The sequence below is a fragment of the Talpa occidentalis genome, unplaced genomic scaffold (genome assembly GCF_014898055.3).
Source record: "Talpa occidentalis isolate TD23 unplaced genomic scaffold, MPIMG_talOcc4v2.1 talOcc4.5, whole genome shotgun sequence".
NCBI lineage: Eukaryota > Metazoa > Chordata > Mammalia > Eulipotyphla > Talpidae > Talpa > Talpa occidentalis.
This window is the reverse complement of record NW_023604861.1, coordinates 95,498,872-95,525,218: the sequence shown is the minus strand read 5'-3', so window position 1 is coordinate 95,525,218 and position 26,347 is coordinate 95,498,872. Positions and strand designations below refer to the sequence as shown.

General features: G+C 43.6%; 4 gene segments (V, D, J or C); 2 read left to right on the top strand and 2 right to left on the bottom strand.

Moving 5' to 3' along the window:
- Positions 1 to 2,480: 2,480 nt before the first annotated feature.
- LOC119258605 (immunoglobulin kappa variable 4-1-like) lies at positions 2,481 to 3,036 on the bottom strand. The segment is given in 2 exon segments: positions 2,481 to 2,821; positions 2,988 to 3,036. Coding segments are annotated over 2 exon segments (390 nt in total).
- A 2,676-nt stretch (positions 3,037 to 5,712) lies between these two features.
- Positions 5,713 to 6,200, top strand: LOC119259164 (immunoglobulin kappa variable 1-12-like). The segment is given in 2 exon segments: positions 5,713 to 5,767; positions 5,884 to 6,200. Coding segments are annotated over 2 exon segments (372 nt in total).
- Positions 6,201 to 8,397: 2,197 nt separating this feature from the next.
- Positions 8,398 to 8,957, bottom strand: LOC119258604 (immunoglobulin kappa variable 4-1-like). The segment is given in 2 exon segments: positions 8,398 to 8,738; positions 8,909 to 8,957. Coding segments are annotated over 2 exon segments (390 nt in total).
- Positions 8,958 to 17,980: 9,023 nt separating this feature from the next.
- LOC119259163 (immunoglobulin kappa variable 1-12-like) lies at positions 17,981 to 18,464 on the top strand. The segment is given in 2 exon segments: positions 17,981 to 18,029; positions 18,148 to 18,464. Coding segments are annotated over 2 exon segments (366 nt in total).
- The last annotated feature ends 7,883 nt before the right edge of the window (positions 18,465 to 26,347 follow it).

Here is a 26,347-nt window from a genome sequence, read left to right as displayed (position 1 = left end):
AAACAATAAATATAAATTACGCCACAAGTTGTTTCCTTTGAAGAAATTAATAAAATTGATATACCTCTTAACAGACCAAGAAAAGGAGAGAAACAATACAAGTTGCCAATATCAAGAATGAAAAGGAAGCTCTTGCTATGGCTCCTGCAGACATGAAAAGGATAAAGAAAATGCAACAAACAACTCTATGGCCATACAATAGAAAAACCTAGATAAAATTTATAAGTTCCTTGGGCCTCCCTGGTGGCACAGTGGTTGAGCACTGGGTTGCAAAGCTACCGGCAACGTCTGCAGCGCTGGTTCGATCCCCGGCTGCCGACAAGGGTCCCACATGGCGCGCAGACCTCTCCTGCCACCCGCTGCTCCCCTCAGCAGTGTATCGTCAGTCTGCCTGTTCTGTTTCCCACTCTGGCTCTGGTGAATTCTCTCACCCTCCCGCACTTCTTCTGCCTGTACCCAGTGCTTGTATAAATTAATTAATTAATTAAAAAAATTTACAAGATCCTTGATATATGCAAACTGTGAATACTTACCCGAGAGCAACTATAAAACACAGATTTTCCTGAATCTATTAAAGAGATTGTGAGAAAAAAAAAAGAGAGAGAGAGAGATTGTGGTTCATAGTTAAAAATCCTGAAGGAAGAACAAAGCAAACTGCAGGCCAAAATATGTTTACAGGCAAATTTTATCAAACCGTGCATAAAGGAATGATACTGACTCCATATCATGTTTTTCAGAAAACAAGAGAAGGAAATTCTTTCCAGATTATTTGGTAAAGGAAGTATTACTCTTACAATCAAAGAATTTGGAGTAAAAAAAGGATAGATTAATATCCCTCATAAACATTGAGGCAAAAATCTGAAATATTAAGAAAAAAACCTGTCAATATGTTTGAAAAAAAAAATACATCACAACAAAGTAGAATTTATACCAAGAGTGAAGTGATTTAACACTTGAAAAGCAATCACTATAACACCATGTTGATATATTAAAGGTGAAAAAGTAGCTAGTAGGATGGTAGAAGTAGAAAATTGAATTATGTCAACCTAAGGAAACAAAAAATTCAGATATTGAGCATTAATAAATATATAAAAGACATCACACCTTGATAAAAATGTGTTATTTAACAATGAATTTTAAAGAAGTATATTCACATGATATATTAAATTTTAATCATCTGAGCAATTGTGACATATATAAACTTTTATATGTAAGAAAATTGAGGCATAGAAGAATACAACCTAAAATCTTTTGTAATTATGTAATTACATAATTACATAATTACACTTGCTGGCTGGCACCTTGATCTTGGATTTGAAATTGTGAGAATGAATGGTCTGTGGTTTAAATCCTACAACCTATGTTATTTTTTGGAGCAATCTAAGCTTTGTATCTTATGTAATAATTATGACACCAGAATCTGAACTCACAACCTGCATTCATTGAATAAAAATATTCTTTATTAGTTACTTATTATTTTCAAATCTGGAAGAGTCAAAACCATAGGAAGCAAGAGAAAAATGTGTCCTTCATGTACAAACTCTCTTGAAAGTCAGCATTCCCTGACCTGAGATGTGAGCACTACATTTTAACAACACCCCCAAAAGATTCTTAGTTCTATGAAGTACTAATGAGCAAACAGATATTTGGATACCACTATTCTACCTCAGTACCAGAAGACATAGGAATTGTAATATTGTCTACTAAATATTTTAAGTTACTTAGGCCAGTGCAACATACATAGTAGATGCTTAATAAATGGAATGATTGCAAATGACAGAAAGGAAAGTGAGATCAAACAAGATAAGGATTGAAAGCTGCCCATTAGTTTTAAATGTCAACTCAGCTGGTGACTTGTGATTGATGGAACAATGCCATGGAGCTGGGTGCACATATTTTTGGAGTTAACAGGGTTGACTGTGGGCAGAAAGAGAAGCTAGAGTTACACTTAGAGAGAGAGAGAAAAAAAATCTATGAGGACAAAGTAGAATATGAGGCAGTTAAAGGGAGTGTAGACGTGACCAGAGGAACACAATGGAGAAAAGAAGCTCTGAAATGAAGAGCCTGAGACAAGAATACAGAAAATCACACCCAGAGACGCTGGTCAGAGGGTCTCAGCAGGCAGTAGGTGAGCGGAGACTCAGAAAAAGTGCTGAAGGAGAAGGGATGGAAAATCAGGGATGGAAAATGATCCTAAAGGAAGGAAGGAATCTATGGACAATGCAGACTCAAGTTATGGAACTCTCTGGAACAATGTAGAGAAGGTTTCACTACAGGTCACTAGGGAGTCTCCATAGAATGACTTCCTTACGCAGGAAACACTGAACAGACGGATCGACCCCATCGTTAATGAGATGTGCACATCTGTCCACAATTCCGCCTAGAGACACCTCCTCTCGTGCTGAGTTGGGGGAGAGAGGACAGAAGAGAAAGGAAGCAGCTGCTGCACAAAGACTCACTGAGCCATGGGCCAGGGAGGTTTATGTATGAGGCTGAAACACTGTGGGAGGATATTCATCATACTGCTGACAGTAATAAACACCCGCATCTTCAGCCTGGAGGCTGCTGATAGTGAGAGTGAAGTCCTTTGCAGACCCGCTGCCACTGAATCGGTCAGGGACCCCAGGTAGCCGGGTGGATGCCCAGTTAATGAGCAGCTTAGGCGCCTGTCCTGGCTTCTGCTGGTACCAGGCTAAGTAGTTCTTCTGGTTGGAACTGCGCAAAAGACTCTGGCTGGACTTGCAGGAGATGGTGACCCTCTCTCCTGCAGACATGGCCAAGGGGCCCGGAGATTGGGTCATCTCGATGTCCCCAGAGACTCCTGCAAACAGAAGTGGACATTGACCATACATTGCATCGCCAATATATTTAAACATAAACCTAAACTATAGATTTTATCATGAAAACAATTTTGATAAAATAATTTCAATGCCAATGTTAACATAATCTCCAACTTTATGAAGATAATTTTCTTCTAAACCTCTTACCTGAGACCCAGAGCAGCAGGGAGATGAGGAGTTGTGACTGTGGCACCATCTTGCTGTATCTCAACTGTCTGACACACTTGGTGCCCGACACAAGAAACCCTATTAATAGAGCTCTGAGCAGTTAATCAAGTGCCTGAGTTTCCCATGCAAATCATCAGACAGCCTGAAATCAAAAGTGACTGTGTAGTGAGTTGTAAAGATGAATAATGAAAAAAAAGAGATAAAATATCTTCGACTCAGGAAACATGATTGCATGTCGACAGGAAAACCAGAAATCAATTTAAAACTATCCTTGTCAATAATACCCAGCAAGACCTCAGAATGTAAAGTTTAGTTAGTACCAACTGCTCTATTTCAAACCCAGTCAACTAGAAACCTTTGTAAAAGTAAAACAAGAAGGCAGATGTGCTTAGGTGCATTGAACTTCAGAACCTACTGGAGATTATATAAGTATGAAATATAATCATGTCAATAGATTGAACATGTAGAATACTTGCTTGTTTCTCTATGTAAGACCCTTCCTAGTTTTAAATACATTTTTTAAATTTTGTAGACTATCCCTCCCTCAATTTGGATTTGTTTGATCTTCACTCATAATCAGATTCAGTTTATGCCTCTTTGGCAGGAATATTTGAAAGTGGTTCTCTGCCCTCACCGCACAGCCCTTCACTCTGCCTGTTGCTGATGCGTCACTTCAACTTAGGGGTGTCTGCCAGATGTCTCCACAGCAGAGTGCTCTTTTGCCCTTGAAAGTATTAAAAATATGTGGAAAGAGTCCTTAACACATTGTGAATATCCTATTCCCATAAAAGTGTCAGTATAGAATCATGGGTTCATATTATTTTCAATAGTTACGATCATGATTTACTCAAAATTCCCTAGACTCAACCAATAGGAGTCCTTTCCCACATGGCTTCTCTTCACTTTTTTTTTTTAAGATTTATTTATTAATGCATACAAGAGCTGGGGTACAGGCTAGAGGTGCGGGGGGTGAGAGTGTTCACCAGAGACAGAGTGGGGAACAAAACAGGCAGACTGACTGAAATACACTGCTGAGGGGAGCAGCGGGAGAGTCAGGATAAGTCTGCTGTGCCATGTGGGTAGCTCCCTGGCTGGCTGGGGATTGAACTTGTGCTGCAGAGGCTGTGGATTGCTTCATAGTGCGGTGCTTAACCCCTTGTGCCACCAGGGAGGCCCAGCTTCTCTTCACTTTTGCCATAACCTCTTCATTCTTCGTGTGCTTTTAGTTTCTGCCCCAAATTGTCCAGACTCATTTTGTATTTTCTCAATCCTAGACATGGAATCACTTCCTTAAAAATTATTGGTTAGTTTTAGTGAAGAACAGTGGGCATTATAAATGCTTATTAGATCTGGGCATTATAAATGCTTGTTAGGAGTTGGGTGTTACTATATTTAAGTGAGAGAAAAATCTATCATCTATCTATCTACATATCTACTGCCTGCCTGACTGCCTACCTACCGACGATGTCTCTGCCTTACTATCTATCATCTATATTTCAGCAATGATTTTCCACTGATAACCTCCATTCCAATGCCAAACCAGTTTTTTTCTAACAATCCATTTATTTATAACTCTTTTCTCTATTACTGAAAGTCTTGGTTCAGATTATCCTCAATATACTTATGACAGGATCAAAACCCTCTAGGATAAAACCAATCTCCTATTGTTTTTGACATGACAATCCCCTTATGGACAACTCCCCCACACTCTCATGCATATATCTTGTTCTTCACTAATATCCCTGGCAAAATCTTTCACTTTCACATTCCTCTTTGGATGCTACTCTATTTACTCCCCAGCCCTCTGCATTCAACCATGGAGGGCTGTGTTCTCTTAGGAAGATCCCTATAGTAGTGGAGAAATGTGAAAGTTTAGCATTGAATACGAAGATTTCACTTGGTACAGAAAGACTGCAGCTTCGGTTGGTAATAACTTGGTTAAGGACGATGAAAGGGAAAAGCAATGATATAAGGAGCCCAGGGAACATGGGAATGGGGAAAGACACAGAAAGAAAGTTAATGAAATATTTCAGATATGTACAAAGGATCCCTGACTATAATAGTCTTGATTGAAATGGTGGGAAGAGCATTCAGACATGGAGGACAGATCACGTAGCTGGAGTTGACAGGTGAGCAGGGCAGACACTCAGTGACAGACTCGTTCTTACCAAGCATGACACCCACCCGGCTTTTTTGTGTTGTCCCTTGCTTTGATGGTTTATTGCATCTTTGACTGATAGAAATGTTAATTTGCTACACCAAGGACTTTAAATCTTCAACCAAAACAGAAGTTTCTCTAGACATAGTAAGGTCATAGGTACTTAATGCAAGGGCTGGTAAAGTTTCTTGCAAGTCCTAGGACTGTGCTATGCCTGGCAGATCCCATTTTAGGGAAATGGCAAGAGAAACACACCCTGAAACTTGGAGCACAACAGAAGAAGACTGTACTCATAGGAGGGCAGACTGAGTCTGAGACTACCAAAGAGAAACAGTCTCTGCAGGCAGATTTGTTCTTCCCCTTTGACAGTGGTAAATTGGCAGAGGCTGCACCTGTGCTGAAAGAGCGAAATCTGTCAGCCCTGCAGCTGTGCCCAGCCCACTCCGCCCCTGCTGATTTGCATATTTCCAGAGCACAGTCCACTGGCATGAAGACTTAATGGTTGGTCCCAGCCCGTGCAGGAGTCAGTCCCAGTCAGAACCCAGCATGGACATGAGGGCCGCCGCTCAGTTCCTCAGCCTCCTGCTGCTCTGGCTCCCAGGTGAGGAAGGAAACACCAGGAGTTAATCAGCCCCGGGTGGGCAGGACCCCTAGCCCTCAGGGAAGCCCTCTGATGACAGAATGACAGTGTGGCTGTGTTTTCTGTTTCCATCTCAGGGACCAGGTGTGCCATCCAGATGACCCAGTCTCCATCCTCCGTGTCTGCATCTCCAGGAGACAGAGTCACCATCTCCTGTCGGGCCAGTCAGGACATTAACAAGTGGGTAGCTTGGCATCAGCAGAAACCAGGGAAAGCTCCTAAGCTTCTGATGTATGCCACATCCACTTTGCAACCCGGGGTCCCATCCCGCTTCAGTGGCAGTGGATTTGGGACAGATTTCACTCTCACCATCAGCAGCCTGGAGCCTGAAGATGCTGCCACTTACTACTGTCAGCAGGATCAGAGTAGCCCTCCCACAGTGATTCAGTCCTGAACAAAAACCACCCAGAGGCCGATGTGTGAGGCTGGGCAGCCCCTGCTGCTCCTCCTGGTGCCCCATCTTCTGACAGAGATTGTCAGATGCAGCCAGGATTTGAGGGTGACTGGCAGGTCTCAGCGAGGTCTCAGAGAGGTCCTCAGCACCCTAACTTCCTTCTTCCTCAATCCCAGCAACACAGAGACAGTGCCTCTGCTAATTTAGAAAAGATGGATGATTTCACTGAGTTACAGAACCATATTGATACAGAAAGGAGCAGCCTCTCTAGAGTGTCTTGGCAGGAACAACTCAATATAGGGAATTAATGTCTGAACCACATTCTTTCAAACACTTGGAGATTTGAGTCCAAAGGAAGCAAATAAGCAAATTAAGAAGGTGAATCCTGGGTACTCTTCCAGAAGCCAGAGAACAGATTCCTCTGGGGATATGAGCAGCCTAGCATGTGGTTCTCAGGCTTGTCTGGGAAATCTACAAATGGGGCACCTCACCAAGTGACTCTCCAGTCTTTACCTTCTCCACAAAGCTGCGTGCCCATATCGATGAATAGTATTGAAATCTCCTATTCTGATCCCCAAATCTCAGGGACAGCAACTCACTGAGCAATTTGTGGGAAACAAGAGATGGGAAAGTCTTCAGAAGTGATGATGAAGATGCGGAGTTGGCAGCAGACAACCTAGATGTCTGTCGCTATTTTTACTTCTTTCAGAATTGTGTGGTTTTGGACAAAGTCCTAAATATGGAGCTATACGAGGACTTACTTCCAACTATCTGTCTGGATTCAGAATAAGAAACCTTTGTTAAGTGACTGAACAGAGTGAGGAAATTATATAACATTATAGAAGTAATTTTACAAACAGCATGCTTGGCTATGTGGGGTCTTTTGTGGATCCATATAAATTTTAGTTATGTTTCCTCTATTTCTTTGAAGAATTCCATCAAAACATTGATACTGGTTACATTGAATCAACATATTGCTTTAGCTAAAATGGCTAGTTATTACTTAGTTTTTTTAATAAATTTTTAAGGTAGCATAGGTTTATAGGTTTATAATACCGTGGATCAGAATTAAAGGCTTCTTGCCTTGTTCATGCAGTTTCCTTTGTGGAATCAGAGAATGAAATAGCAAAGAAAAACACCTTTCTTAGAACTTGGGATCTATATTCAATACAGATTTGAAACGGCCATTTGCAGTTTTCTGCAGAGATGGCCTTAAGCATGTTTACAAATGCAGAATGTTTTCAATTTAGGGAAGAGAGGGCAGATTTCCTCTCTCCAATCCCACCTGCTGGCTCCACCAGGCTCCCAGGAGACTGCCCAGTGGCATGGAGCTGAGATCTAAACAGAACTGAGAACTTGAAGACCGGCTTCCCTGTGCTTAACCCCTGTCCTCTCAATACATCCAGGGGAACTGAGGGGTGCAAGTAGGACAGATAACTGCCGCAGAGGTAACACTGAGAGAGGGAGACAGTGTGGTGTGAGCAGAGCAGCTGCATGGGGAGCGACCCCACCCTGATGACTCTGCAGCCACTGCATTGATATTAGATGTTGACAGCAGTATATTACGGTGCAGACTCAACAGGGCTGACACTGAGAGATTCTTGCTGTATTGAACAGGAAACAGTTGGTGAAAAGAACGTGCAGCTGGTGGCAGTTCTATTGGCCTAGCAGGCACCTGTGGAGGCAGGAAGCAGAGGTTTTGTAGACACACACCCTTGAAGGAGGGGAATACTGTGGAGGAGCTGGGTATTCTATACAGGCTGGGTCCCCAATAGAGATAATAGCAGAACAGGTACTGTGATTTTCACTCCCTCACTGCTCAGCTCCTCAGCCTGGACACCACCTGTGGGAAAAGTAAAATAGATTCACCCCTAAGTTACTTTTGAAGAAATTAAAAATGGATGGAAAATGATCCTAAGGGAAGGAAGAAATTATGGACAATGCAGACTCAGGTTATGGAACTATCTGGAACAACGTAGAAGAGGTTCCACTACAGGTCATTCGGGAGTCTCCATCGAATGACTTCCTTACGCAGGAAACACTGAACAGATGGATCGACCCCATCATTACTGAGATGTGCACATCTGCCCACAATTCCGCCTGGAGACACCTTCTCTCATGCTGAGAAAGAGACAGGACTGAGCAGAAAGGAAGCAGCTGCTGCACAAAGACTCACTGAGCCATGGGCCAGGGAGGTTTATGTACGAGGCTGAAACACTGTGGGAGGATATTCATAATACTGCTGACAGTAATAAACACCCACATCTTCAGCCTGGAGGCTGCTGATGGTGAGAGTGAAGTCCTTTGCAGACCCACTGCCACTGAATCGGTCGGGGACCCCAGGTTGCCGGGTGGATGCCCAGATGATGAGCAGCTTAGGTGGCTGTCCCGGTTTCTGCTGGTACCAGGCTAAGTAGTTCTTCTGGTTGTTGCTGTACAAAAGACTCTGACTGGACTTGCAGGAGATGGTGACCCTCTCTCCTGTAGACATGGCCAGGGAGTCTGGAGACTGGGTCATCACGATGGCCCCAGAGACTCCTGCAAACAGAAGTGGACATTGACCATACATTGCATCACTAATATATTTAAACATAAACTTAAACTATAGATTTTATCACAAAAACAACAATTTTAGATAAAATATTTTCACTGCCCATGTTAAAATAATCTCCAACTTTATGAAGATAATTTTCTTCTAAACCTCTCACCTGAGACCCAGAGCAGCAGGGAGATGAGGAGTTGTGACTGTGGCACCATCTTGCTGTATCTCAACTGTCTGGCACACTTGGTACCTGACACAGGGAACCCTATTAATAGAGCTCTGAGCAGCCAGCTGAGTGCCCGAGTTTCCTATGCAAAGCATTGGACAGCTTGAAATCAAAAGTGTCTGTGCAGTAAGTTGTGAACATGAATAATGATAAAAAAAAGAAACAAACATATCACTGCCCCAGGAAACATGATATACCAGAGACCCAGAAACCAATTTAAAAGTATCATTCTCAATACTACCCAACAAAATCCCAAAATGTAAGCTATTGTTAGCACAAACTACTGTATTTCAAATTGACTAGATAATGTAAATAGCTTTTACAATAAAATATTGGTATTTATTAGCATATGATTTCAGAATATAATTGACACCATATAAATATGGTATCAATATATAGAATCTTTTTGTATCAGTGTAGATTGAGGATATAGTGAATACATTTATAGCCACTCAAATCCTCCCAATCCGCTTTCACCAAAACAACTATGGTGTCATGGCACCCCCTAGGAGTAATAGTTGAAATAGTTTCAGTTCCTGAACTCGGCTAGAGCTGGTCTTCATTTTTCCCTACTCAAAAATTTGTTTTTAATTATAGAATTAGAGAAATAACAGAATCGTACTTTTTAATGCATAGAACATTTAAGCGAACCAAGCAGAAACTCTGACTTCATAGAGCATAGAGTTCTCATTTTATTGAGTACAAATAAGATTTTATTGAGAACAAATAATGAACAAATAAGATTTGTGCAGCTGCTTCCTGAGATCCCTTTATTTCTCCAGGTGAGTGGAGCACTGTGTTTCTAGGTCCATTTGGTGAAACCGCATCCCTTAGAATGAACAGAGTCAGAGGAGAGGGAACTAATTAGTGTAGTTACTGCAGTTGCTTGCTTGTGTTTCCTGGAACTTCAACATCACTTGTGAGGGTTTTTTTTGTTTGTTTTTTTTTTAAGATTCATTTATTTATGCATACAAGAGCTGGGGCACAGGCCAGAAGTGCAAGGGTGAGAGGATTCACCAGAGACAGAGTGGGGAAGACAGATATACTGAAATACACTACTGAGGGGAGCAGCGGGGGAGACAGGAGAGGTTTGCTGCACCATGTGGTTAACTCCCTGGCTGGGGATTGAACTCGTGCTGCAGTGGCTGCAGACAGCTTGATAGGTTGCATCTTAACCCCTTGTGACACCAGGGAGGCCCCACTTGTAGTTTTGATGGAGGCTAAGAGTAGACAATTTAGGAGGAGGTATCACAATACCAGAAACTGGAGCTGGAGGTAAATGACTAACATAGTCTTTAAACCAGCATAGAAAAAAAAAAAAAAAAAAGCCTTAGGCGCCAACAGCTCCAGCAAGTACAGACCACTATAATTAAGTATCCTGAGGCAGACCAGAGGTGGGGATATGGAGATGAGGGTCACTGCAGACACTCACTGGTTCTGACAACTCTACCTTAGTCACATCCTAGAAGTAACTATTTTGACTGTAGGTAGCATCCCCAAAGGAATGAACCCTCCCAAAGAGAAGAATCCTATATCCAAGCAATTTCTGCACTGGCAAGGGGCAGCTTTCCTGCCTGCCTGTGTCTATGCAGGTATCTCTTTCTTAAATGTAACATTTCCGAGCACAACAGCCCTGCCTGCCTGTGACTATGCAGATGCTTTTTTTTTTTTTTTTAAACAGACCTTCTTCCTTCGCAAAGCAGCAGAAGCCTTCTCCACCTAAGATTTCCCACCTGTGACTATGCAAGCCTCTCTTTTCACAAAACTGTTCCTTTTAAGGGCAGCTCTTTCTGCCTGCTTGTGTCCATATAAGCATCCTTTTCTTTCCCTTTCCTCTTCTTCTATAATAAACCTGCCCTTTTGGATATAAATAAAGTCTCTGCCTTGTGGGGAAACTCGCCATGTGTTGCTAAAACTGCTGAAACTGGAGCTCCTGTGAAGCCTTTCTCAGAGGTAACGCAAGGACCCTGTTCTCTAAACCCAACACCTCTCTAAACAGCATCAATTTCATTGTTTGCCAGGTATCCACATCACCATTTGATCATGGACTTTTAAATCATGTTCCTGCAGCCCGAAACCACCAAACACCAGGTCAGTATGAAAGGGAATTGCTAAGAAAACGATATCTTTCCCTGTTGAAGTGTCACAGACCTGGAAATGTAAAGTAAATAACAAGTTTGCTTCCTTAATAAGCATATCTAAACAAGGTCTGGCAGCCTGCTAGGCTGATTGATCTCCCAGGCCATCCTCAAAGATCTGCATCCTTCCCCTTTTCCTATGTCAAGAATTTGTATGCTAACTAACCAATGTTATCAATGTAAAATGGTAATAAAAGAAACTCTGTCTCTAGACCGGTGCTCAAACCTTACGGGGCTACCCACGTCTGGGACCTCACGCGTGAGTAATAAAGCTTCTCCTGACCTCACCATTCCTGAAGTACAGCTTGTTCTTCCTTTGCCTGTGTAAAGGCTAGAATTTATTTCTGCAACAAGTAACTGTTGTGCCCAGCGTCGACCAGTGCAGCCCCCAAGGACACACAGACAGCCGCTGCAAGAACACAAAGGAGTTTATTACGTGCTCTAGTCCAGGCTCACGACACGCACCCATGTAACTGTGGAGGTCGGGAGCCCTGAACAAAGGGAACAGGGATCTTATATAGGGTTACAAGCAGATCTCTAAAAATTAAATCATGTTGGCAAACATTCATTGGTTCCACAGGTGCATTTCCTAACAACGGTGGGTGCACAGTTTCAGTTTTTGAGCTGATTGGTCACATCAAGATGCAGCTCTATTTTATGGCTAGTTTGACCCTATTAGTGGCCTGAATTGCTCGGCTCCGCTGTGGCTAGCCGACTGACATAAGACCAGAGTGGGGTGGGGGTCGAACTCTGGAATGCAGTCTTTTCCTGGGACAGCAAGACCTGAAATTCTAAAATAGCAGTTACACAGAAAATGACAAAGCAATAGCTAAGAATACTTATGCTTGGTTCCACAGTAACAGGAATCAATGCTCAGACATTGTGTATAAAAATGAGCTGGGGGCCTCCCTGGTGGTACAGGGGTTAAAGTCTCAGTGTTATCATGCTATTGCCAGCCACTGCAGCATGAGTTCAATCCCTGGCCAGGGAGCTAACCCACATGGTGCGGTGGACCTCTCCTGTCTTGCCTGCTGCTCCCCTCAGCAGTGTATTTCAGTACATCTGCCTGTTCCATTCCCCACTCAAATAGTGTCTGGTGAATCCTCTCACCCCCTGCACCTCTAGCCTACATACACCCCAGTTCTTGTAAGCATAAATAAATAAAACTAAATCTTTAAAAAAATTAAAATGAGCTGGACTCAGCCTTGGCTGGGCATCTTGCAATATATTTAATATTTCTTGAGACTATCTTTCTCCATTTTTTAAATGATTTTTTCCCGTGCTGAAATGCCTTTAGCTTTCTATACCTCTCAGATTTACAGTGACTTCTTGAAGCTCCCACTTATCTTTCCTTCTCTAGTCCTTACTCAGAAATTTGGTTACCTGTAGACGTCAGGGCTTCCATGATGATGAACTTTGGGAAGTGAGGTTAAAAGGCAGAAGAGGATGTAGAATATGGAGGAGTTCAAACCAAAAATAAGATATAAACTGAACGGTCCATGGAGGAAGCCAGAATGCAAAAACAAACCAGGAAGCCCACCTGGGAACAGGAATGCAGCAGCCTGCCTAAAGAATTCAGACAATGAAACTCTCCCTGCCTTACAAATCTTTTCTCAAAGAAACTCCCCCCCGCCCTACAAATCTTTTCGTGCCCTGCAAACTTTTTCCCGCCAAATGAACCCAGTCTCCCACCTGACCTCTCCTCACCCTGTAAAAGCCTGCCTCCCCCTGGCAATGTGCGCGACTTCACTGACCCCCACCTCGGGTCTGTGAGGTTCGCCTGGGGTGCAATAAATTTTCCCTTCCTTTGAGAAATTTAGCCTGGCTCTCCTTTTCTTTGCCGCGCCAGACCTTTCATAACCCAATTAATTCACAAGGAAATAAAATCCCCTATGGCCTTGGACATATAATTAACACATCTTTGAAGAAATGTGATATTATCCTTCTATATCTGCAATAAATGACTTGGTCATATAATGATAATAAGTAGAGAAGCAAGATGCTTTGAAATAACTCTAGTGATTAAAGCAATTTTGTAACAGGGTGGTCCTGTTGTAACAGGGTGTCCCCAGGAAAGGGGGGGAGGTTCCAGGTTTCCTGCCCCACCCTAATGGAGGGTGGAGCTGAGCAGAAAGAGAAGAAGCTGCAGAGACTGAGGAAGGAAGCAGGATGGAGCCAGAAGGAGACCTTGAGGAGGCACATGGAGGAGAGAGAGACACATAAAGAAACTGCACTTGTCTTTTGGTCGTGGACTGGGTGACACAGATGTGGGTGAGACCCGTGGGGAGGTGACAATGGCAGCTTTTATTTTGATTTTGATTTTGTTCTTTTCCTTCCGGGCTTGTCTGGTTGTTTCTGACCCTTTTCTGTGGGTCCCCACTGGAAGATGCTTTAGACTGTGTCAGGCTTTGGGACCTTGCTCTGGGGCCAATCCGATTTGGATGGAGTTTTACTCACGAGGGGACGGGTAACTTTGGGTGCTTCATTTAGAAACTAGACTCTTTGCCTTTCCTGTATTGTTTCCTAGTTTTATTAAAGTTCCTTCCCATTAAAGTCTCATATGTTTTGTGTTGATGTGGCGGATGGCAGAACCCATTTAGAATAGGCAGGTTTGCGGGGTTTGGGCTGCCCCTCTCCCTGCCCTATAACAAATTTGGCACCCAACATGATTTAGGACAGAGCCATCTGTGGTTAGTCAGCCCCATGGGGAAATTGGGCTTCCCTAAAAGGATGTCCTAAAACTAATTCCATTCAGGTTTTGTGGACTCCACCCCCACTCCAGCCAAAGCCATCAGGACATTGGGAAAGACAAATCCCATCACCACCAAAGGGAAGGTTGCTGGGACCTGAGGGTGGGGTTAAACAGACAGGTTTGATAAAAAACCAAACATGAGGGCTTGAGGGGGGGCTCCCTTTTTTTGGCTCTCCACCAGCTCACAGCGCTCGGCCAGCTCTCACAGTGCCTTTGAGTTTCCAGGTCGGCAGATGGGGTAGGACGCATTAAAGACTTTATTTCCCTATTTTCTCCCTGAGTTGTACATTTCCTCATTTCCCTTTCCCTTGTAAATAAATCTTTTATTAACCTTTTGCGTGTGCCTATAGTGGAGTATTAATAAGTCCCTTTTAAGCGCACGGGTGAGGACCCATAGCTAGGCAACCCATTTTTATATCGGGGCTGCTCCTTAACAGTTTCCTGAATGGAGAGAGGTTCCAGGTTTCCTGCCCCACCCAAGGAAGGGTGGAGCTGAGCAGGAAGAAGAAGCTGGTGAGGAGATAGAAGGAAGTGTTACAGGGCAGGGAGAGGGGCAGCCCAGACCCTGCAAACCTGCCTGCTCTAAATAGGTTCTGTCATCCACCACATCACACAAAACATATGGACTTTAATGGGAAGGAACTTTAATACAATGAGGAAACAATACAGGAAAGGCAAAGAATATAATTTCTAAATCAAGCACCTAAAGTTACCCGTCTTCTCATGAGTAAAAGTCCATCCAAATGGGATTGGCCCAGAGCAAGGCCCCAAAGCCTGCCACAAGTCTAAAGCATCTTCCAGTGGGGACCCACAGAAAAGGGTCAGAAACGACCAGACAAATCTGGAAGGAAAAGAGCAAAATCAAAATCAAGGCAAAAACCGCCATTGTCACCTCCCCACACGTCTCTCACCCACATCTGTGTCACCCAGTCCACGACCAAAAGACAAGTGCAGTTTCTTTATGTGTCTCTCTCCTCCATGTGCCTCCTCCAGGGCTCCTTCTGGCTCCATCCTGCTTCCTTCCTTCCTCAGTCTCCTCTGCAGGTTCTTCTCTCCCTGCTCAGCTTCACCCTCCTTTTTGGGTGGGGCAGGAAACCTGGAACCTCCCCCTTTCCTGGGGACTACACTGTTACAGAAGGAGGAAGGATGGGGGGCAACAAGGAGAGCAGGAGGAGGACATGGAGCAGAGATATATGAAGAAGCTGCACTTGCTTCTTGGTCCTGGACTGGTTGGAACAGATGTGGGTGAGAGACCCAAGGAGAGGTTAACACTGGCAGCTTTTATATTGATTTTGATTTTGCTCTTTCTGTCCTAGATGTGTTGGGCCCCTTCAGCCCCTTCCCTGTGGGTCCCCACCAGGAGGTGCCTTAGACTTGTGGCAGGCTTTCCGGCCTCCATGGCTCTGCTTTGGGCCAACCCAAAGCAGACATTTGGCTGGACATTTACCCACGAAGGAATGGGGAACTTCAGGCCTTGATTTGGAAACTATGTTCTTTATCTTTCCCTTCTCATCTCTATATTATACACTAACTATATTAAAATTCCTTTCCATTAAAGGTCTTGTGCCATAGAATATGTTTTGTCTTGATGTGGCAGATGACATCACCTATTTAGAATGGGCAGGTTTGAGGGTTCTGGGCTACCCCTCACCCTGTCCCATAACAACTTCAGTCTTACAAAAATAATGTAGGGAGTTTTTTTCTCTCTGAATCATTCAAGAGAAAGTTGATGACTAAATAGTCTGACTTACAAAAACTTCACTATATATCTTTTACAGAGAGGAAAAAAAAAAGAACATTCTCCTATGTAACACAAAATAATGATGAAATGAGAAAATCAGCATTATGTATTAACTCAGCTAGTCATGAAGTCCATTCAGGTTTTACAATTGTCCAACCACTGTCTTATATAGCAAGAGGATCCTGTCTAGATTCACGTGTTGCTTTTAGCTATTCATGTCTCCTCACTCTGAAACAGTTCTCCATTCTTTGCTTTAACTTAATTCCACTTTTAAGGATTGCATACCAGTTATTTTGTAAAATATTTTGTTTGAATTTTTCTCATGGAAAGATTAAGCTAATCCAGGGTTGGCAGGGATATCTGTAGATGGTTTCCTACCCTTCCCACTGCATCCTAGTTGGTGCTGAGGTGCTTGACTCTGTCTGGCTACTGATATATCACTGCAGTTCCTGGATAGAGGGGGTGTCTGCCAGACTTCTCTGCTGCAAAGTGCTCTTTTGCGCTTTGAAATTATTAAGAATATGCAGAAAGAGTCCTTAATACATTATGAGTATCCTATTCCCATCAAAGTGTCAGTATTAGATCATAGAGACATATTTTCTTCAATGAGTCACTGTCATTTATTTTGATACACAAATTGCCCAGACTTGGCCAACACGATCTATCCCAGATGACCCCTCTTCCCTCATCAGTTTTGAGCACTTTCATTTTTCTGGCCGAAATTTTCCAGGCATGTTTTTCTATTTTCTCTATCCTAGATCTGCAACCAATTATTTATCCAACGAATTACTGGTATCTTTTAGTAGAAAACAGTATTTAGAAACAAAGATGTGGGCAATATGGGTGCTTTTTGGCACTTAGGTGTCAATACTTCTAAACTAGGGAAGCTCTATTCATCTATCATCTACCTATCTCTCTCCACACACATTCACATTTATATTTATATATAACCATGAGTTTATATTTATTGGACATTTTCAATTCCAATTCGATACCAGTTTATTCTAGCACTTTCCCTCTCTTTGAAAACTCCATTTTCCAATAGTGAGAATCGTGGCTCGAACTATCCCTAGTATATTTATTATGTGATCAGCAACCCTCCTGAATGAAACAGACCTCCTCTCATTTCTGTCAGCTACATTCTTCTCCCGACAACACCCCACACACCCTCAACCACAGACTCTGTTGCCAAGATACCAACTTTGCTTACCTGCACAGGTGGCCCCACACCCTGCCTGGGCTCTGACTGAGAGCCCCCACCTGTGTGAATGACCCCATCCTGTCCCAGACTGGACACATGGAGCAGCCCACAGAGTCTTCTCATATGGGAGACACCTTCCTCGCCCTAGTACCTCATGCATGGCTCGTTGTAGTACCTCATGCATGGCTCCTCCTCGCCAACCTCCCCCCACCATGGAAGCCCTTTCCGTGCAGGATTTTCAGCCTCATCTTCCCATGTGGTTGTCTCCTCACCCTGCTTGTGTCCCAATGACCAGCCACTCAGCCAGTGAGAATAGTTTTCTGTTAAGAACTGGAAGAAATTTGGTGATAGAGGAATATTAAGGGTTAGGGAACATAGAATTCAAGCCTGCACATCACCATTTTTCTCGCTTCTGAAAGGAATACCTTAGGTTAGGATAAATGAAGGGTACAAGCAGTCATATTAGAAGCTCAGGGACCATGTAGCATGGGCATGGGGATGACAGGGGGGAGATTGGCAGATGGCACATTCCAGGCATAATTGGGTCTCACCTTAGCTGGCCCACTTGGACGTGGTTGCACAGAGCACTCAGAAATGGAGCCAGACAAATCACTGACCTAGAGAGGACAGATACTCAGTGATGGACATGTTACAAAGCCTGACACCGCAGCTGTTGGGTTCTTACTCTTATACCTCATTGCATCTCTGACTGGTAGTGCTAAAAACTTACTACACCAAGGGCTTTAAAGATTCAATTAAAAAGAAAGGTGACTGGGTACCAAATGAAAGGAGCTGGTAAACTGGCTTGCAAGTTAAAGGGCTGTGCCAAACACATCACATTCAGCCTGGAGAAATAGGGAAGTGTGCCTGTAAGGTTGAACATAGAAAAAATAAATACCAATATACTCAAAGGATAGTAGAATGATTCTCTCCTGAGGCTGCCAAGGAGAAACATTCCTGCAAGCAAATTTGATCTACCCTCTTAAGAACTCAAGTCTTAAGAGAAATTATCCTGCCCTGTATTATTAAGTCAGGCCTGCAGCTGTGCGCAGCTCCATCCCACCCCATCCTACCCATGCTGATTTGCATGTCCCCAGAGCACAGCTCACTGCCCTGAAGACTTAATAATAGGCTGGTCACACACTTGCAGAAGTCAGTCCAGTCAGGACACAGAGTGAACATGAGGGTCCCCTCTCAGCTCCTCAGCCTCCTGCTGCTCTGGCTCCCAGGTGAGGAAGGAAACACCAGGACTTGATCAGCCCGAGGTGGGCAGGACCCCTGGCCCTCAGGGAAGCCCTCTGATGACAGGATGACAGTGTGGGTGTGTGTTTTCTGTTTCCATCCCAGGAGCCAGGTGTGACATCCAGATGACCCAGTCTCCATCCTCCGTGTCTGCATCTCCAGGAGACAGAGTCACCATCTCCTGCCGGGCCAGTCAGAGTGTTAACAAGTGGTTAGCCTGGTACCAGCAGAAACCAGGGAAAGCTCCTATGCCCCTGATTTATGCTGCATCCAGTTTGCAACCCGGTGTCCCATCCCGCTTCAGTGGCAGTGGATCTGGGACAGATTTCACTCTCACCATCAGCAGCCTGGAGCCTGAAGATGCTGCCACTTACTTCTGTCTGCAGGGTAACAGTTTCCCTCCCACAGTGACACAAGCCTGAACAAAAACACCCAGGGAGAAGATATGTGAGGCTAGGCAGCCCCAGCGGCTCCTCCCCATCCCTCTATCTGCTGAGAGCACATCTCAGTTGCAGCCATGCTTTGAAACTGACTAGAGGATTTTGGTAGACAGGGCAGTGAGCTCCACTGCATCCTAACTCTCATTCTCCCTCCTTAACTCTAGCACAGAGACATGATAAGGCAAAAATTTTCAAGGTTTATAACTGATATGAATGCCAATATAGAGAAAAACACAAGAATATGTTTTAAAAATAATTATGATATGGTTTAACCAGCTGATTGACTATAATATCAATTTACAGTAAGTTATTACATTTCTATATGCTAGTACCCATGGCTAACAACAGTAGTTTAAGAAATTATATCATTTTTATAGCAACAAAATGTTGACGCTATTTTATGTTACATTAACTCATATTAGCTTAATGAGAAAACATGTGATATCATTGTGATAAAAGTGAAAAGCAGAAAGGAATAATGGAAACCTTAATTAAACTAAACTTATGGCCGGATCTGAAAATTCCAAATGTGAAGTAAGTTCTCATACTCTTCCAGACAGATAATAGATAGATAGATAGATAGATAGATAGATAGATAGATAGATAGATAGATAGATATCTTCATTCTTATGGTGTTTATTCATTGAACAGATAATTTATGAAAAGAAAGTTGGTGAGTGATGGTAAAATATTTATAGTAGAGCAAAGTGGTCAGGAAATCAATTCATTCTTAATGAAAATGAACAAGTAAATAAAAATTGCAATCATGTATACTAGAATAGCTAGCATTTTAAAACTATAATTGAAAGATAATTAGTGATTCATAGATAATGATATATAAATAGAACATAATAGAGAATGAAACACACATTTGCAAAGAAGTTGTATTTGATCATTGGAAAGATGGATTAAAGGGCCATTTAACATATAGAGAAAATAACAAATTGATCTAATTTTGTGCCATAACTTCTATCAAAGTAATGTTAGATCAGAAATGAAAATTTGAAATATAAAAATCTGGCACTAAGAAGAATTTGTTACATACCAAAAATATAATTATTAAACCACTCAGTAGAGTGTATTCAATGTAGATAAATTATATTGTAATAAATTTAGGAATATAAATACAAGTAGAAAAAGAACATTGGGAACAGAAGAAGACAAGCCCAAAACTAGAAGAAAATACTTGCAACATACACTGCTGTCAGGAGTTAGTATAATGAATGCATGAAGAAATCAAGCAACAACACACACACGCACACACACTGAATCAAGCAAACAACAATCCAGTAGAAAATGAGGAAAAGGGCCTCCCTGGTGGCGCAAGGGCTTAAGAAGCAGGCTGTGAAGCTGTCCGCAGCCTCTGCAGCACGGGTTCGATCCCTGGCTGGCCAGGGAGCAATCCACATGGCGCAGCAGACCTCTCCTGCCTCACCCACTTCTCCCCACAGCAGTGTTTTCTGTCCGTCTGCCTGTTTCTATTCCCTGCTCTGACTCTGGTGAATCCTTTTACACCCCGCACTTCTGGCTGAACTCCAGCTCTTGTATGCATAAATAAATAAATCTTAAAAAAAAAAAAAAAGAAAATGAGGAAAAAAAGCTTGTGAAGTGAGTGAAGTCAGTGCCATTAGGTGCACATATGCCTGGGGCCTACCCACAGCCAACATTGGGCAGAAGTTGCCATCTACCGGCCAAGTATTGTGTTGATTTGATGGTGAGTCCCCTCGTGGTGGAGGCTATGCTGGAATGAACATGTGATGAAAAGATTTCTCACCTCTGTGTCACCCCATGTATCCTCCATGCTACTTTTCCAGACATCATTCTTCTAATCTTGCCATTTCTACTTCCATTATTTAAAACTCGTTTCTCAAAGTGATAATCTTGGCTCTGGATGTCACTAATGCATTTTCTATTTGATCAGCATGTCTGTTGGAAATCACTCTTGTGTCTGTCACCTCCACTTCCCCTGCAGACAACTCCAACTCCACCTACACACACACACACACACACACACACACACACACACACACACTGCTCCAACCCTTCCATGGCCCTTACAAGGCATCCACCATCTTTATCCCCCTTCAGGGGCATCCTCTCACCCACTCTGAACTCTGACTTCTACACAGTGGGTCCCCACCCATGTGAATACCCTCCTTTATGTCCCTTCACTTGCACACCCAAACTGGGTGCATCTTTTATCACATGCATGTGAGGAAACCTCCTCTCTCCTGGCTCAGCACTCCAGCTGCACTTGCATCTTCACCCCACATGCATGACTGCTACATACTGCATGGGCTCCAGCACCCTGCGCAGGCTTCCACCTTCACCTGCCTACAAGGTTGTCTCCTCCCTCTGCTGGGACCCATGTTCTAACCTAACTATTAAGAATAACCCCTTCTTAGGAACTGAGAGACTTGGTGATGGTAGAAAATGCAGGTTTAAGGGACACAGTATATTCAAGGTTATAATTGACCTCTTGGTCTAAGGTGAAACTCAGCTCCTAAAGAGAAAGAAGTTGAAATAAGAGGGAATAGAAAGCAGGAGCAACAATTTGGGAAAATCAGGGTACCCTTAGTATGGATAGTTTAATAGCAACGGTGCTAAGAATATGTGGAGGGGAAATCCCTGCCCTAGCTGGTGTTGGTGGAAAAGATGGGGCAGAACTCCCATAAAGACTGAGCTGGTATCACATGGCAGATAGGGTGTCTGGTCCCTTCCTTACAAACCCTTATCACTAAGTTTTTCTAATTGGACTTTTAATGTATAGCCCTTCTTGTTGATAGTGCCGGTAATGTAGCACACTAAACCATGAGAGCAAGAAAAACTTCTCTGGCCTCATGAATATCCATAGGTTCCAAAATGAGGGAGGTTTTGAGGTTGTGTCATGCCTGACAGACCCTGTCTGCATTGGAGAGGAAGCAAAGAAGCATGTCCTCAACCTTGAGGAGAGCAAAAATAACACTCTATTCACAGATTGATTGTGCCCTTGGTCCCCATGGAGAAACACATTCTCTGCAGGCAAATCTGTGGTTGGACCTGGAGCCCTGGGGATACTGTACTGTGTTGTTACTGAGCCAAACCAGCCTGCAGCTGTGCCCAGCCTGCCCCACCCTGCATATTTGCATGTTCCCAGAGCACAGCCCCTCCCTCCACACTTATGACTAATCTATGGAGCCCCTGAGGGTCAGTCCAGGCAGGATCCAGCATGGACAGGAGGACCCCCACTCAGCTCCTCAGCCTCCTGCTGCTCTGGTTCCCAGGTGACGAAGGAAACACCAGGAGTTGAACAGCCCCGGGTGGGCAGTACTCCTGGCCCTCAGAGAAGCCCTTTGATGACAGGATGACAGTGTGGCTGTGTTTTCTGTTTCCATCCCAGGGGCCAGTTGTGAGATCCAGTTGAGCCACTCTCCACCCTCCATGTCTGCATCTCCCGGACACAGAGTCACCATCTCCTGCCAGGCCAGTCAGGGTATTAGTACCAGCTTGCACTGGAACCAGCAGAAACCAGGGAAAGCGCCTAAGCTCCTAATCGGTTATACAACCACTTTGCAACCCAGGGTCCCATCCCGCTTCAGTAGCAGCGGGTCTGGGACAGATTTCACTCTCACCATCAGCAGCCTGGAGCCTGAAGATGCTGCCACTTACTACTGTCAGCAGAGTAAGAGCTACCCTCCCACAGTGACACAAGCCTGAACAAAAACCACCCAGGGAGCAGACTGTGAGGCTGGGCAGCCACAGCAGCTCCTCCTGATGCCCCATCTGCTGAGAGCACATCTCAGATGCAGCCACACTTAAAGACTGCAAATGTTGTCAGAAAGGGTGGGGAGGCTCCTCTACACCCTAACTCTTCCTCCTCCCCAGCCCCAGCAATGTGAACAGGACAATCAATATCTAATTCAAAAAAGACAGTCATTTTTATATCTGAGGAGTCTGGGTTACAGCATCAGCCAGGGTTCATAGCTTAAAAGAGAATTCATCCTAGCTAGTCCAAGGAATTATTTGTTAATAATAACAACAGAGCTAGATCATGCAATGTTGTGCCCAAGATCAGCAGACTCTGCGAGCATAGCCTCCAAGAACCCAAAGACAGCTAATGCAAACACAAAAGGGAGCTTATTACAGACTTGAGTCCAGGCTCACGGCACCTACTAACGCAGTGGCAGGTATCGAGAGCCCTGAACAAAGGAAGCAGGGTTTTTTTTAATAAGGTTAAATTATGCTGGCAGTTACTCATTGGCTACAAGGATGTGTTCTCCAACTTTGCCCGGCTAGAATTCTAAGCTGACTGGCCCGGCCCAGATGCAGCTCCAGCCTGCAGCTCCAATTACAGCAAGTTCGCCCTCATTGGTGACCGGAGGGCGAGGGAGGAGTGAGGGTCAAAACTGTCTAAACTATCTCTGGAATGCAGTCATTCCCGGGACAGCAAATCCTAAAACTCTAGAATGGCAGTTACACACAAAATGACAAAGCATTGGCTAAGAATACTTATGCTTTGTTCCACATGTAACATTTTATATGTCTGTGGATATGGTAACAACGGAAACAATGCCAGAAGTGGAAAGATCCTGGTGTTTCCCTAAAGTCAGAGCAGTGATGTAGGTCCCAGACTCTGACTTCTGCAGGAAACTCAGAGGTGAGGCCGCCTATGCTCCCTGCTGCCTGGAGGGTCTCACCAGGTGATTCTCTCATTGTCAGCTCCTCCCACACACCTGCCTGGGAGTGCTCAGAGAGAGGATTAACAAGTCCTCTTCTGACTTTCCAATTTCAGGGCAACACCCTCATCAGATGACTCTGCAAGTAATCATAAAAAGCAAAGGGGTTCTTGGCAATATGTTTCCAGAAAGGATTTCGATGTTGGGAAGCTGACAGCAGACAGCCCAGTATTATCACTCATTCCCCAACTCTCAGGTTTTTAAGTTAGGGGTTGCACACCAAATATACTTAAACGTTCCTCCAAGGATCATTAGCAAACCTGGGTTCATAGCAAGAAAACTTTTTAAGTCATAAAATAAACAGAAAAGTAAGAAAATTGCAGTAAATATATAGCAATCATTTTACAGAATTTCTTGATAAAAAAACACATGTGTATGTATACACGCATATGTGTGTGTTGGCACACACTCTTTTTTCCTTGATATGCAAATGCCTTGTTGTTTAGAATCAGTCCGGAATCCAGTGGTATCATCAGTGTCATGGGAACTTGTTAGAGATGTGTACTAGGAAAGTTTCAGAGGAAAAGAGGTACATCGCAAACCCAAGTTCCATTGATTTGTGGAAGTGTTACAGGACAGGGAGAGGGGCAGCCCAAACCCCGCAAACCTGCCTATTCTAAATGGGTTCTGCCATCCGCCACATCAACACAAAACGTATAAGACTTTAATGGGAAGGAACTTTAATACAATTAGGAAACAATACAGGAAAGGCAAAGAGTCTAGTTTCTAAATGAAGCATCCAGAGTTACCCGTCCCCTCGTGGGTAAAAGTCCATCCAAATGGGATTGGCCCAGAACAAGGCCCCAAAGCCTGCCACAAGTCTAAAGCATCTTCCTGTGGGGACCCACAGAAAAGGGTCAGAAACAACCAGACAAGCCCAGAAGGAAAAGAGAAAAATCAAAATCAAGATATAAGCTGCCATGGTCACTTCCCCATGGGTCTCTCACCCACATCTGTGTCACCCAGTCCACGACCAAAAGGCAAGTGTAGTTTCTTCACATGTCTCTCGGCTCCATGTGCCTCCTCCAGGTCTCCTTCTGGCTCCATCCTGCTTCCTTCCTTCCTCAGTCTCCTCTGCAGCTTCCTCTCTCCTTGCTCAGCTCCACTCTCCCTTGGGTGGGGCAGGAAACTTCCCCCTTTCCTGGGGACCACCCTGTTACAGAAGGATGTCTTCTCATCCTGCAGGATTATGAGCTTTAATATGATAAGAGCTGCTAGTCATTCCACTACATTATTTATTGAATTTCAAAGATGAGGCATGAATTTTATTACAACGTAATTGTAGTGATCAAATAACTTTCCCCCCTACCCCTCCAGCCCCCTCCACTCCCAGTGGCCAATATGAGATTTTCCTTATCTCCTGCAGGGGGCACCAGGTTGATGAGGAGCAGTGCTGTGGCATCATCTTGCTGCAGCTCATGAGTCTGACACCCTCAGCCTCCAGGGCCAGGAAACCCCATCAACAGAGGCCTGAGCAGCCCAGAAGCCTGCTGCCTCTGGAAGCGTCAGGGTGTATGATCACAGAGGGTGCCCGTGCAGTGAGCTGTGAAGACAGATAATGGAAAGGAGGCACAAACATCTTTGTCCCAGGGAATGCGATGATATCTGAGAAGAGTCTGAAAATCAGCTTAAAACATAATAGTAAATAAAGTTCAGAAAAAATTTCCTAATGTGAAATATTATTAGGATTCACTGTTCCCTTTCACACAATTGCAGCCAACTTGAAACCTAATATGTTAATATAATGGGATGTGTGTGTTTATGAGCATATGAATTTCAAAGGTGACTCGATATTTGTAAGATTGGCATCAGCTCATGGAATATATTCAGGTCACTGAACAGAATGAGGACACGGTGAATAAACTCATAGCTCCATCTCAGACTCTTTTGATTTTTTAAATGCATTTCTGACGTTCCTCTTGGGCATCACTAAGGCATCAGGCTATATCCAGAGGAATCCCTCATATTTTCCTCAACACAAATCTACCGCAGAAAATGAGGGCTTTGATTCTTTAATTAATTGAATGATTTTAATTGAGGTGATATTTGGATACCCGCATCAGGTATCACCAACATAGTGCAACCAGCATCAAATCAACCCTAGTCCACCACCATAAAACCCTTAATTTTTTATACCACCCTTGTCATTGTTTTTTTCTTTTTTTTTTTCTTTCTTTTTTTTTTTGAGTCGTTTTCTCAGACTCTACCTCAAATTCTTCTAATCACTGTGTCACTAAGAGACCTGAGGTGTAAAAGCACCTCCTGGAGGAAGAGATGAAACAGCTTCAGCTCCTCAGCTCTGCTAAAGCACTGCCATATATCTTTACCTAAAACTGAAAATATTTATAAAGTTACAGTATCATAACTTGCCTAATCAAAGGAAATTTTACACAAAATCGAAACACTGACCTCACGCAGCTTGGATTTGAATGGGATGCTTAGGTTATAAACAGGTAAGATTTCTGCTGCTGCCCTGCCCTGCTCCCTCTGGTCCCTGCCTGGAGCAAGGTGCTTGCCCAGAGTGAGGGGGGCTGTGGGTGTCCTTTCCATTTAGTCTGTCCTCAGCCCTCATCATAGCAGAGTCAGAGGAAAAGGAAACTGGTTGGTACAATTGTTTCAATATTTCTATTTCTGCAAAAGTAAAGTCAATTACAATCTCATTAATTGCCAAGTATACAAATCATCTTTAATCATGAACAGGGGACTTTCAAGTCATCCTGGGACATGAAACATCCAACACACAAGTCAAAGGAGAAAGTCATTCTCTAATACAATATACAAATATCACTCGTGTAGCTATCATATGGCACCTTGTTTAATATTTATTTCTAGTTAAAAATCACAATTTGCTTCACCACACACCTCCATTTTCTCCTCGGAAAAAAGTTCTCATGAGATGAGGAAGAAATGGGAGTCTTTATCCTTTATGTTCCTTGGGCTTATAGTGACTGCTCATGAAGATTTTTCTTATTTTTTCCTTCTGTAATCCTTTGCTCAGTTCTTTGAGTACAGGTGGGAGGGAGGACATTTGAATTCTTGCCTCCAAAGCATCAACTCTGTCCTTTCAAAGTTCTCAAATAGTATTTGGACTTGAGAATGTTGATTCCAACGTGTTTGAAGGATGAAATGAGGGGCAGCTGAAGAGCCTTT